Genomic DNA, 11,224 nt, shown 5'->3' with positions numbered 1-11,224 from the left:
ATATATATATATATATATTGAATATATATAAATTATATGTGTTCGCGCGTTTATATGTATCAGTATAGATCTTCCGTCGCTTCGCCTTAAAATAGTAGCGTGTATCTCCGACCTATAATTAAACGTAGCCGTCGTGCTCAGCACAAATGCCTGCTGTTCAGTATAATAAAGTTAGCGGCCAGTGCACGATGTTTCCTTAATTTAGTAATTCTGATTTAGGCTTAAAAAATTGAAGGAGTGAATAAAATATAATTTCGATAGTCCAATACTTACTTCAACATTTTTCTCGAATTAAAAATATAACGTTAAATAAGTAAATGAAGCGGTAAAAAACAATTCGATAGTGACGTACAAAGTGACGAGACGCAGATTTTTTATTTACGCTCTTCCTCAGTTTAATTTCCAGTTCTAAATTGATTGAATTAACTTTTATAGACAAAAGAGGATTGAGGATTAAAGTCTAAATCAAATTAAATTTTATCACAAGGACTTTCGTTAAATAATCTCGGGGGAATTGATCGACCATGGAAGTCGCTCCGAGTCGTGGCGTGTGTCCGGTGTGCGGTAAAAACGCCACGCTGAAGTGCGGCAACTGCAGACGCGAATTTTACTGCGACAAGTCGCACCAGTCTCGAGACTGGCCGCGTCATAGGTCCGCGTGCATCGCCTGGGAGATCGGTCGCGATCCCGATCTCGGACGACACTTGTTGGCGACCAGGGACCTAACACCTGGTGACGCAATCCTGTCGGAAGCTCCCTTGGTCTGGGGACCGTCGATACACGCAATACAGCGGCTCTGCGTCGGCTGCGGCAAACGATGCGACGGCGACATCAGCACGAGATGCGGCGAGTGTGGCTGGCCCGCTTGCAGATCCGATTGCGAGGGACTGTCCGATAAAAAAAGGCACAAGTCGGAGTGCGCTCTTCTTGCGCGCGCTAGAATCATTCCCAGGTATATCCCATGTCCCGACAGATCCAAGCAAATAATTTTTGAACCGTTCGAGTCTTAATTAGCGAAATCTCTCGTCGTGAAACGTTAGACGTGCCCTCTTCTAAAGACACGGGCGTTTCTCAAGTCACACTTGTCTTCGTTCCGTCGTTAACTTCGCGATTCACGACTCTACGCAGATGCGAAGTTCTTCTGGTGATTCGTATGCTGATACTGTGGCACACAAAATCGAAACGCTGGACGTCCTTGGCGAATCTGCAGAGTCACGAGGGCTCGCGGGGACCCGGTACGGACGCTCACGACGAAGTGACGAGCATAAGTCAACATCTCGGATCACTCTTGACGATAGCATCCGAATGCAGGGACGTTTTGCCCAAGATTTGCGGGCTGATCGACGTGAACGCGTTGGAGACCGTGCCGCCGGAAGGTTCGGTGGCGATTTACGAGAACGCGTCTCTTCTGGAGCATTCTTGTATGGCGAATACGCGACACAGTTTCCGCATCGACGACAAAGGCAGGCCGCGCATCACGATATACGCCGTCACGTCTATTAAAAAGTACGTATACATCTTTATATTCATCTTTCTTTAAAAAATCATCTCGTTCTTAACATTTTTATATAAAAGATTTATTATTTTCCTCATCAAATCGCGACTATTTTTAGAGGAGAACACCTGAGTACCATGTATACGCACGCACTTTGGTCCACCAGGATCAGACGAGAGCATCTTCTCGCAACGAAATACTTTGCTTGTCGATGCAAACGTTGCGCCGATCCGACGGAATTCGGCACGCATTTAGGCACTCTGAAGTGCCCTTGCAAAAACGGACTCATGTTACCAAACGATCCTCTGAATTCTAACACCGACTGGTCCTGCAACGCGTGTCCGGGAATAGTGACGTCCTCGGAAGTCGCGCAATTGATGGACAGATTAGAGGAGGAAGTCGCGGGGATCATGAAACAGGCGACCGAGTACACTTTATCCGATCTTTTGTCACGGTAGAGTAACATCTGTCGTCCTCCATAACATTTATTCGCATTAATTTTCAATTAAGAACACATATTAATATTGATTGAGTAATTAAGCATCGGTACGTAATAAATAAATTTTTTGTATTATTGTATCTGAGAACACTAATCATACTCGTTCATTTTTAGGCTAACGGTGCTGCTACATCCCGGTCATCAACATTGTATATCCGTGAGCCATTCGCTGATACAATTATTGCCACCGGACGATCCACAAAAATCGGAATTATGTAAGCTCATCTTGGATACGGTAACCCGATTAGATCCGCACGGTGCGCGTTTGCCGCTTTATACAGCGGTTACTCTGCGAGAGCTCGCGTCGTGTCCTGGCGAGGACAGGCAAGCTCATCTCTCCAGAGCAGTCTTGCTGTTGAAGGCGGAACCACCGAACTCACCCGGTGAGAAACTTCTTAAACTTGTTGAAATAGAACTCCGAGCCTTTTAATGATAGAGGAACGCAGGTGGTTATATTTTTATTATTCGAACAAAGTAAAATGAGAAAGGATTCGTTTTTTATTAAAAATATACGAAAAATAATCGTGCACGCAGCGTAATATTGCGTGTACGATCACTTGTCATTTTACTCTTGTCTAAATTTATTTATTCGTTTTCTCGATTTAGAGAGTGTAATTTATGTTCACAGATACACAGATAGTCATAAAAGTGGCAAAAATATTCAATGTACTTATTTATAGAATAAAAAGTGTACGTATAAAAAGGCTTATAATTATATAAAGAATGTACATACACGTGTTACGCAAATATCAAAATATACGTTGATAATATACGCTTTTATGGCCGCTCCGCATTTGTCGCGGGTATTGATTGTACATACATTGTCGTAAAATCTAGACTAGATGACTGTGTGCCACGTGAAATGCGATCGAACGAAATCCTGAAATCCGGAAGCTATTTCTCATCACGCGTGTTATACATTTTATACGTTGATTTACTTCAATGTCTTGTCACGTTTGGTCGGCGAACGAATTTAATAACAAGATAAAATAATGCGAAGAGAGAAAAAGATTATATTTATCGAGCAAAAATTGAAACTTTATATCGTATAATCACATCTTTGTACTCTTACAACTTTGTCAGGTCACAACAATTTTGAAAGATATAAATATTTCGACACGACTATCTATTTTAATAGATTTTTGTAACTCGAGTCGCGCATGGTATTATCAAAATAAACAATAATTTACGATATGTTTCGATTCTGGAAATATCGCGGACGGCCGTCTTTTTCCATATTACTGTTTAACGAAAACAAGTTGACCTTGGACTCACCGACGGTGGATTATCATCGCGTCGCTATTACATATTGTAGTACTCGCTTGACAAAAATCGCGTAGATTACGTTACGCAGGTACGTCGCGTGCGCACACCCAGCAGAGGATAAGATAAGGACTGGCCCTTGAGTTGCGCCGTGATCTGCAGGAGATAGGCTTTGCCGGGCTGCAGCCTCCTCAAGGTAAACGGCAGCGCGCGATCCTTCGGAGGACTATGCTTCTCCTCGCATACTTCAAACGTGTATTCGGACCGCCTGCGCCGATGAAGCCCGCACTGATCGGGCACGGTCGTGACGCTGGTCAGGGACGACGAACTCCGCAGCTCCTTCACCAGGATGCAATACTTGGCGGCGCCGGCCGGTTCCACACCTATCGTCACCTCGTGGCAGGTCCTCAGAGATCGGTACTCGCGCGGCGGGCTTCTAGATGATATCTGCGTCAAGAGTGCAATATTCAATTCGCGCTTTCGAACGGATAAGATTTGATTTTAATTCGATGATGCAATTTCGTGCAATGTTTCGTATTATTGTAAATTTTTAAAGGATGATAATCGGATTTATCTCCGTCTAGAAAATTATTGCTTCCACAACATTAGAAAACGTGGGAAGGGAACAGAATACACACAAAAGAATTTTTCACGGTCGTTAATATACAGGGTGTTCAACAAAGTGATGGTAATACTATTTATTAAGACTTTTCGGTTCGTTTATACGAATACTACATACTCCTAAAATTTGGTATCACCTTTTTTGAACATTCTGTATAGAAGAGGAAATTTGTCCAACCTGTCCAACATACTTGCGGATAAATAGTGGACGACTCCTGTGTGGCTAGCACTTTTATCGTGGATACTCGAACTAGTTCCTGCGGTGTGGTCGATATACGTAACGTGTACGTCTTACCGGGTGGTAGAGGAGGTACACGCAATGAGGCATATCCAACAACCTCTTTTTCCTATCGATCATATGAAATACGCATTTGTAAATATCAACGATGTCACGTTAAAGAATTTTGTTTAACGACGGAACATGATCAGCTGTTCCATCATCTGTCACATCTGATCGCTTTCCCCGCGATAAACTTTACCCGCAATATCCCTTGTCCGCTCAATTTCGCCTTCACGATGCCTCCACCGCAGGGAAGTATGTGAAAAGTGCTCGAGGTGTTGTCCGGTGGCCGATAACGGAAATTGACGAAACCGTCCGTTTTTCGTAGATTAGCAGTAGTGTAATGACCGGTACGTAACGTTAGTTCCGGCGTCTTTTTGAACCTGACCGCGTCGACGGCGACTCGATTGGAAACGTTATTCCGCGTGTTCACCTGTATCAGACGATATACATTTTTTTCACAACTTAACTATAATACGCGAAATATAATACGATTAAATCTGTAATTTTTATAGAGGACATATATAAATAAAATCTCCTATGAGATAATTGGAGGAATTAATAATATTCGCGATCATTTTTCATTCTTGCGTGAAAATTAGAGCGAAAGCGGAAAAAACGTTTCTCGCAGATATATAGGATGTTAAGAAAAAAGGGCCACACATTTTGAGAGCAATCCTTTTTTTTAACATCCTGTATTTTGCTTCTGTCAAAACCAACTCGCTCGATTTCACGAACGAGCGATTTGATTTAACTTGACAAGAAACCGACCACGTATAGAGTAAAGTTGTACGTAGTGTCGTATCTCATCCTATGAAGCGTCAGCTTGGTCTGTCGCACGCAGTGCAGACCTTCCGGGATGCCCCGATGGTGATGCTCTTTCGAGGACGATCCGGTTCTCGAAACCGGATGCGGATGAGCTTTCAGAACGTTCTCCGCCGCGCAGAGTGTCGACGGGTGCGGCTGCGAGCCCGAGGTGACGGCTAAACAGTAGTTTGAGAGATGAGGATCTACGTGGCTGGAAAAACAAATGTTCCGTCTCGAGATTGCACCTATGTGACGAAGAGATCGCGCGAGATATACGCTCTTATCGCTTATCTCGTCACGTGCATCTCGCGCGCGTCGTATCCATCGAAATGAAGCGAACGGAGGGATTAATACCTTTTGTTCCAGGAGATCGTGAGACGCCGTTTACTGCGCCGTTGCTGAAATCTCAGCGAGCGATGTCGATGCTCCTTCTCGCTCGCGTACAGCAGTACACCCGGTACGTGGTCCAGGGCGCTGGACGTCGCGTAGAGGAGCACCGTGCCGGGCGCGCGCTCCGCCGAGCCGTTGCTCGCGGACCCCACGGACTTGATCTCGAACCAGTAAAGACCGGCCCGCGTCTTTGGTATCGTGAAATTTTGGTCGTCCGCGCCCACGTACGTGAAGAGTGGCGAGCCCGGCTTCAGAGTCTTCACGGGCCACCGCGTTTGCGCTACGTGGTAAATTGATTCGGAATCATTCGATCGATCTAATATAAAGGCTTTACAGGGAGGCCCGATTATTCGAGCTTCGTCTCATTCGCGACGCGATCGCAAACAATACTTTGTAAAGTAAATATTTGTTAAGTTATTATAATGCGTTATGTTTCTCTCTCTCTCTCTCTCTCTCTCTCTCTCTTTTTTTTTTTTTTGATAATTATCCTTGATCGTTTCAATCATTTTCACAAAGAGTGTTATAGGAATTAAAATATCTCGTAACATCACATACACATACATAATTTCAATTATATATAATATTTTAAATATGGTAAAAAAGTATTTTTAAAGAGATATAAAATAGAAAAAAATATTGCCAAAGATATGAAACTATCGACAATAATGACAAAATAATGATAAAATAATGTTGAGCGCTGCTGGCTTTTTACGGTATCCTTGCAGTTATTATTAAGAATGAGCAGAATTTCACCGTACACTTTATTCCTTCCGCTTCCTGATCGTTTTCGGGCGGCTCCACGTAACTGACCGTCCAAGATATCGGGCCGCTGCACGGGCTAACGAGTAACGTGAGAGGCGGGCCTTCCCGTGGGCTGAGGTAATAGAACCTGCAAGAATTTCATCTGCATCCAGTTTGATATTGGTGTTCGCGGCACGTTGAGCGTACGCAAACGTTGGGTAAAACGCGATATCGCATATACATAATACGATCGGGTGTGTAATGGCATGCGCGACCCAATCGTCTCCGAGTATCTCGTCGCGGGGGACACTTTATTTTTAATATCTTTATCACGCGTATACACGGAGAACCCGCGGAAGATCGGCTCTTACTCGTATCACGCGGATGCTGCATTCCGCACGTGTCGCGAAGCGCAAAAATCGCCACCAATTTATCGGCTTTAATCCGGAGCAAGCCTCTCGTTATCATAATCGGCGTCGATCGGCAACTTTAATCCTATGGAGACCGTGTAATCGACATAATTACCCGGTAGTCGTCGGCAATCTCGAAGTCACGCAACATACGTGTACGCGCATACGTATTATACTCTGTGTATCCATCGTGCCGTTATATTTAGTCAAAAGTTTCAGATCGAACTGATACGATATTACTTTCCGCCCCACCATCCTCGGTCACCCAATCCTTTTCTCTCCTCTTCTCTCGAAAGTTACACCGATTAACTTTACGCCTCGACGATGCTGCTGCGCTCATCCCGTACCGCCCTCGCTCTCCCTCGCGCGTCTTCTCGGGTACGCTCCTCTTTCTTTTTCTTTCTTTTACATCGATGTCGACAACGCGCGCGGCTCAACCCGTTAGCATCCAAAGCGTCGCAGCCACCGTCGCCGCCGTCTTCGTCGTCGTCGTTGTCGTTTGCGAGGAACGTCGTGACGCCGCCGGCCGGCCGCCGCTGCAGCCGCCACACGTGCTCCTCTCGTTCGCGCGTCTGACAGTGTGTGAGACAGCTATTGTAAAATTAGCGCACAATGCCGGCGTCGCGGCGTCTGGGGTCGCGCAGCCACGATCCCCGTAGTCTAAATCCAGCATCGTCGAGTCGTCCGCGAAAGAGAGAAAGAAATAGAGAAAGAGAGGCGGGGAGAGCCCCGAATTGATTCTGTTAGACGGTCTGTTCCTTCTCTCTCTCTCTCTCTCCCTCTCTCTTCTTCTTCTTCTTCTTCTTCCCTTCTGTCGCAAGTTTCGTGGAAAACCGCGACCGAGATAGGTACGGCGTTTTACGAAGCGTAGCGACGCTCTTCCCTATTCTAGCGGCGCGAACCGCGAAGGAAGCCGACCCTGCGGAAGGTGCAACTGGACGCATCGCAAGAATCACGATGACGCCAATAATGCCGTCGTTAAGGTAAAATTGAACGTTGAATTGGAATTAATCAAATTTCTTTTACTTAGAGTCATCAGCTGAAATTACGAATTAAATTTCTATTTAGCGTCTCTCTATTTAGAACCTTGCCGATGTCGCAGAGCAACATGGTGTTGAAGTATGTGCTTGTACGAAAGAATGCGACAAATGCTACAATAAATGCTATAAATAAGTATCATCAGGTTTTGAATCGATTGAATTCTATACTAAAATATCGATAGTATATATCGATCGTTTTCTCGAGTTATAAGGGACTGAAAGTAAAGATCTTTCTGTTCTGAAATGAGAGAAGAAGATTTAATAAAGCATTCCTTTCAAATTTAATGCTTTCAAAGTTATTTGACCTGTAATGCCCGCGGAACAAGATACACTTTATATAATAATTATCTTGAAAATCGCAAAAAAGAATGAACTCTGAGGTCATCACCTCTGGCAGGATGTAAAAGATGTCATTTAACAATAGAATCTACGGCACGTGGTATCAGCGACGTAGGAAGTGTCGCGGCCTTCGTGTAACATATTTGCACGCGTGAAAATATCCGAGGCATGAGGATCCAGGAAACGGTCTCTATTAATAATTCGGCAAATGTAATTCTACCTTTATCGTTTGTGCTGAGAGATAAATTATCTACCGTTCCTTAAGACAAATTATCTATCTGTTGCAAAGAATGTCCCAAAGCATTATTGTAATTATTAAAATAATCAATTGCTACGAAATATCTTTTTTCACGATTTTTCAAAAAAACGGCACGTATTAAATAATTGCCCTTCTTAAACTTGCGATGTTAAATTGTTCGAGAATAAATTTGCAGAATATATATATATATAAAAAAAAAAAAGGTTCATCTCACAGTCTGTACGATCATCATTTATCGAGAATCTTTGATAATGCGAAAGTATCGAATCGAAAACATATCGTTAGATTTTATCAGCGTATTTCTTCAATTTCCAAAGGATCTCGCAAGTGAAATATTAAATATTAAACCTAAATGTTCTTCGTAAAATGGAAAATTTGTAACCGCCGAGAGAAGCGTGTGTAATTCCGTACCTCGACTTTACTCGGAGTTTCGTGGAAACCATCTGATAGAAGGACTTTATGACGCGTAGCGTCGCGACGGATCGGACCATTAGACGCCGGGTGCATATTGTGAGGGTGTAAAGGGATATACGAGAGGACAATAACAGAAGAGCGGCAAAACTTTAGCGTTCGACTTCGTCGCGCGTGCAACAGTCGGTAGTTTTTCATTTTTTCTTATCATCGGGAAACTTTAAGCGACTGCCTGACCACCATATAAGCAATAAATAATGATTTCTCTCAATTAAGAGAGGATATGAAAATGAGGAAGAATGAGTCGAACTTGATTATTCATTATATTACCGTTCGCAATATTAACGTTCCGCTTGTCCTCCAATCCCATTCGACGTGGCTACTATCAAAAGCAATTATTACGAAACTTTTGGCGTTTGCGCGAATTGGAAGGATACATAGAGCTGTAAAAAAAGAAATTTCTTTGAACTATATAGAGCGGATTGCTCGTGGAAATAGAAATGACTTTTATGATGCTCGTCGTCGCCCAACGGTCTTCATCTGCTTTTCCCGCGTGCGAGACGTCGTAAAACGCGCGCTCGTTACATCTCGCTTGTATTCATTGACTCGCGCGAGCGAACGAAAATATTGGCTATAGTCGATCTCTCTGTACGCGATATGGGTCGAATGTATCGAATCGCATGCGTACGCAAAATGCGTGAATTGAATTACGTGAACGAGCGTCGCGTCGGCCCGCCGTGGTTGACGAAACGTGGCACGGGGTGCGTGACGTTACTATAAACGTTCGCGGTTCTCTCCGTTGTATGGGTATCGGGCAAACAATTTACGCACTCATTGTCAGAAATAGTTACTTAAATATTTCGCGTCGACTGCATAGAGAGGCGTACGCACGCAGCTCGCTTGTGCTATAATTGCACTTATGCTAACTTGGCCGCCTGAAATTTGTATGTATTGAAAATTAAAAACAATTTTATTGCATTTATCCGCAAACTATCGCGAAAAAATTCTTCGGAATTTTTTCAATATTAGAATGTCAATTATATTCCTAATTTATTGTCGATTGTATTATACAATTTCAATACATTTTAATTTAAAACATCATGGCGCGAATTGTTTGCAAACAGTTTTATCGTCAAAAAAAAAAAAAAAAAAAAAAAAAAAAAGTAGAAATGAAAATGAAATAAAAATAAAATAGATTCTCTAAAGCTAAATTAAAATAACATGATTGAAAGACGTTGGGAAAATTTAATAAATAATGTGTGGCTTGCATATGATATTTTAAGCCATACATAATATACGGTTTTATATAACAATATCTTTATAACAACATAATAACATTTTATTGATATGGATTAATGTATCGAAACTATATTTATACATTCTTGTTTCAATAAACTCGATCTTTTTCAGGAATCGAGAAAATCTATTAAGTTTCCATAGAAAATCACATCCATGGGACAAACCAATAGAGCACTCGTGCGGATTTAATCGCGACAGTTCAGTGTGATGATTATCCGGACTAGACATACTGTCATCTCGGATAATCGAATTCAAACGAACGAGGAATCGACACCGTCGCCAATAAAACGATACATTACGGTATTCGATTTTCGTTGTGCCATCGGTCCAACTACCATCGTCCCCTCGGCACGTGTTCTACGACAATCTATTAAATACTCACTGAGACACGTTGCCGGGTCTGATGGTCGCCGGTATTTGGTACTCTGGATGTAACACGCCGGTCCGGTTGAATTCCTGAACGCGGGTTGGCTTGTCGGCGCCGAACGGTCTCGGGCTGCCGATCGTCCGGTACAATTGTTGCTGTTGTTGTTGCTCGGAAGATGGCTGTTGCCTGGCGCAGAAAGGACAGCCGGCGCAGCTGCGCGAGATCGACGCGAGTATCATCAGGATGCCGATCAGGATGCACGACATGATCGCGCCAGCGATGGTCCCCTTCCACCCCTCAAGTCTCTCGATCTAGATGGCAACGACGACGACGACGACGATGACGGTGACGTCCGTCGTCCAGTGGCGAAGGAGTTCGACTGTGTGCCGAACGAGCGAGCGGACTGCCGTCGCTGCCGCCGCCGCCGCCGGCGGCCGACGAAACGAAGTAACCCCTCTCGCTTCCTAATCGGACGACTTCGCGTTCGCCCCCCGTGTTCTGGGAAGTACCCTCCTCCCCCCCCTCTTCCTTCTTTATTCGCAACGCGCCCCCTCGTCTTTCGTCTGATCTCGTGTAGCGAACTTGTTACCCTCCCCCCCCCCTCCTCCCCCATGCCGCCCTCCGGTCACCTCCTCGCTTGTGCTCGCGATATGTGGGTGATCCTAAATCCCCGAAATGCTCGTAATAATGTATTTGTATTTTTGTTTCGCGCGGTAGAGACGATAGTTCTACAACTGTTCGCGTGAATCGAACAAGTTTACTTTAGACCATCTTATCTTCTGCTCTTTACTTTTTACAAGAGGTACCATTTAAGCGAATCCATAGAATTCAGAGATTTTGGTTTTAAAATATTTCTTTATTTTATTTTCCATATTACTCTATTAGCCAACAATGCATTCAAAATAAATATACATATATATTTATATTGGCGACGACTGCTCTTGTATAAGAGCGAACGAGAAGGAAGATGAATTTATATACAATACTTTTCAACTACGATGGC

The 11,224-nt window shown here is 43.7% G+C and overlaps 2 protein-coding genes across 2 annotated transcripts; one reads left to right on the top strand and one right to left on the bottom strand.

Annotated features, from left to right (window-relative positions):
• The first annotated feature begins 274 nt into the window (after nucleotides 1-274).
• Nucleotides 275-2,899, top strand: Smyda-5 (SET and MYND domain containing, arthropod-specific, member 5). The gene is made up of 4 exons (XM_070315803.1): nucleotides 275-952; nucleotides 1,129-1,506; nucleotides 1,614-1,949; nucleotides 2,109-2,899. The coding sequence occupies exons 1-4, from the start codon at nucleotides 525-527 to the stop codon at nucleotides 2,422-2,424; spliced, it is 1,458 nt and encodes a 485-aa protein (XP_070171904.1). The 5' UTR covers nucleotides 275-524; the 3' UTR covers nucleotides 2,425-2,899.
• Nucleotides 2,522-10,566, bottom strand: Nord (nord). The gene is made up of 7 exons (XM_070315802.1): nucleotides 10,237-10,566; nucleotides 6,114-6,244; nucleotides 5,320-5,635; nucleotides 4,930-5,176; nucleotides 4,358-4,591; nucleotides 4,070-4,225; nucleotides 2,522-3,704 (listed from the first exon to the last, which is right to left on the bottom strand). Exons 1-7 carry the CDS (start codon nucleotides 10,485-10,487, stop codon nucleotides 3,336-3,338), a joined length of 1,704 nt encoding a protein of 567 aa, XP_070171903.1. The 5' UTR covers nucleotides 10,488-10,566; the 3' UTR covers nucleotides 2,522-3,335.
• Nucleotides 10,567-11,224: the final 658 nt, after the last annotated feature.

Source organism: Polyergus mexicanus, unplaced genomic scaffold (assembly GCF_030449975.1).
Source record: "Polyergus mexicanus isolate NDT 795.1 unplaced genomic scaffold, iyPolMexi1.0 SCAF_2, whole genome shotgun sequence".
Taxonomy (NCBI): Eukaryota; Metazoa; Arthropoda; class Insecta; order Hymenoptera; family Formicidae; genus Polyergus; species Polyergus mexicanus.
Note: the sequence above shows the minus strand (reverse complement) of the source record. Positions and strands in the feature narration are given on the sequence as shown.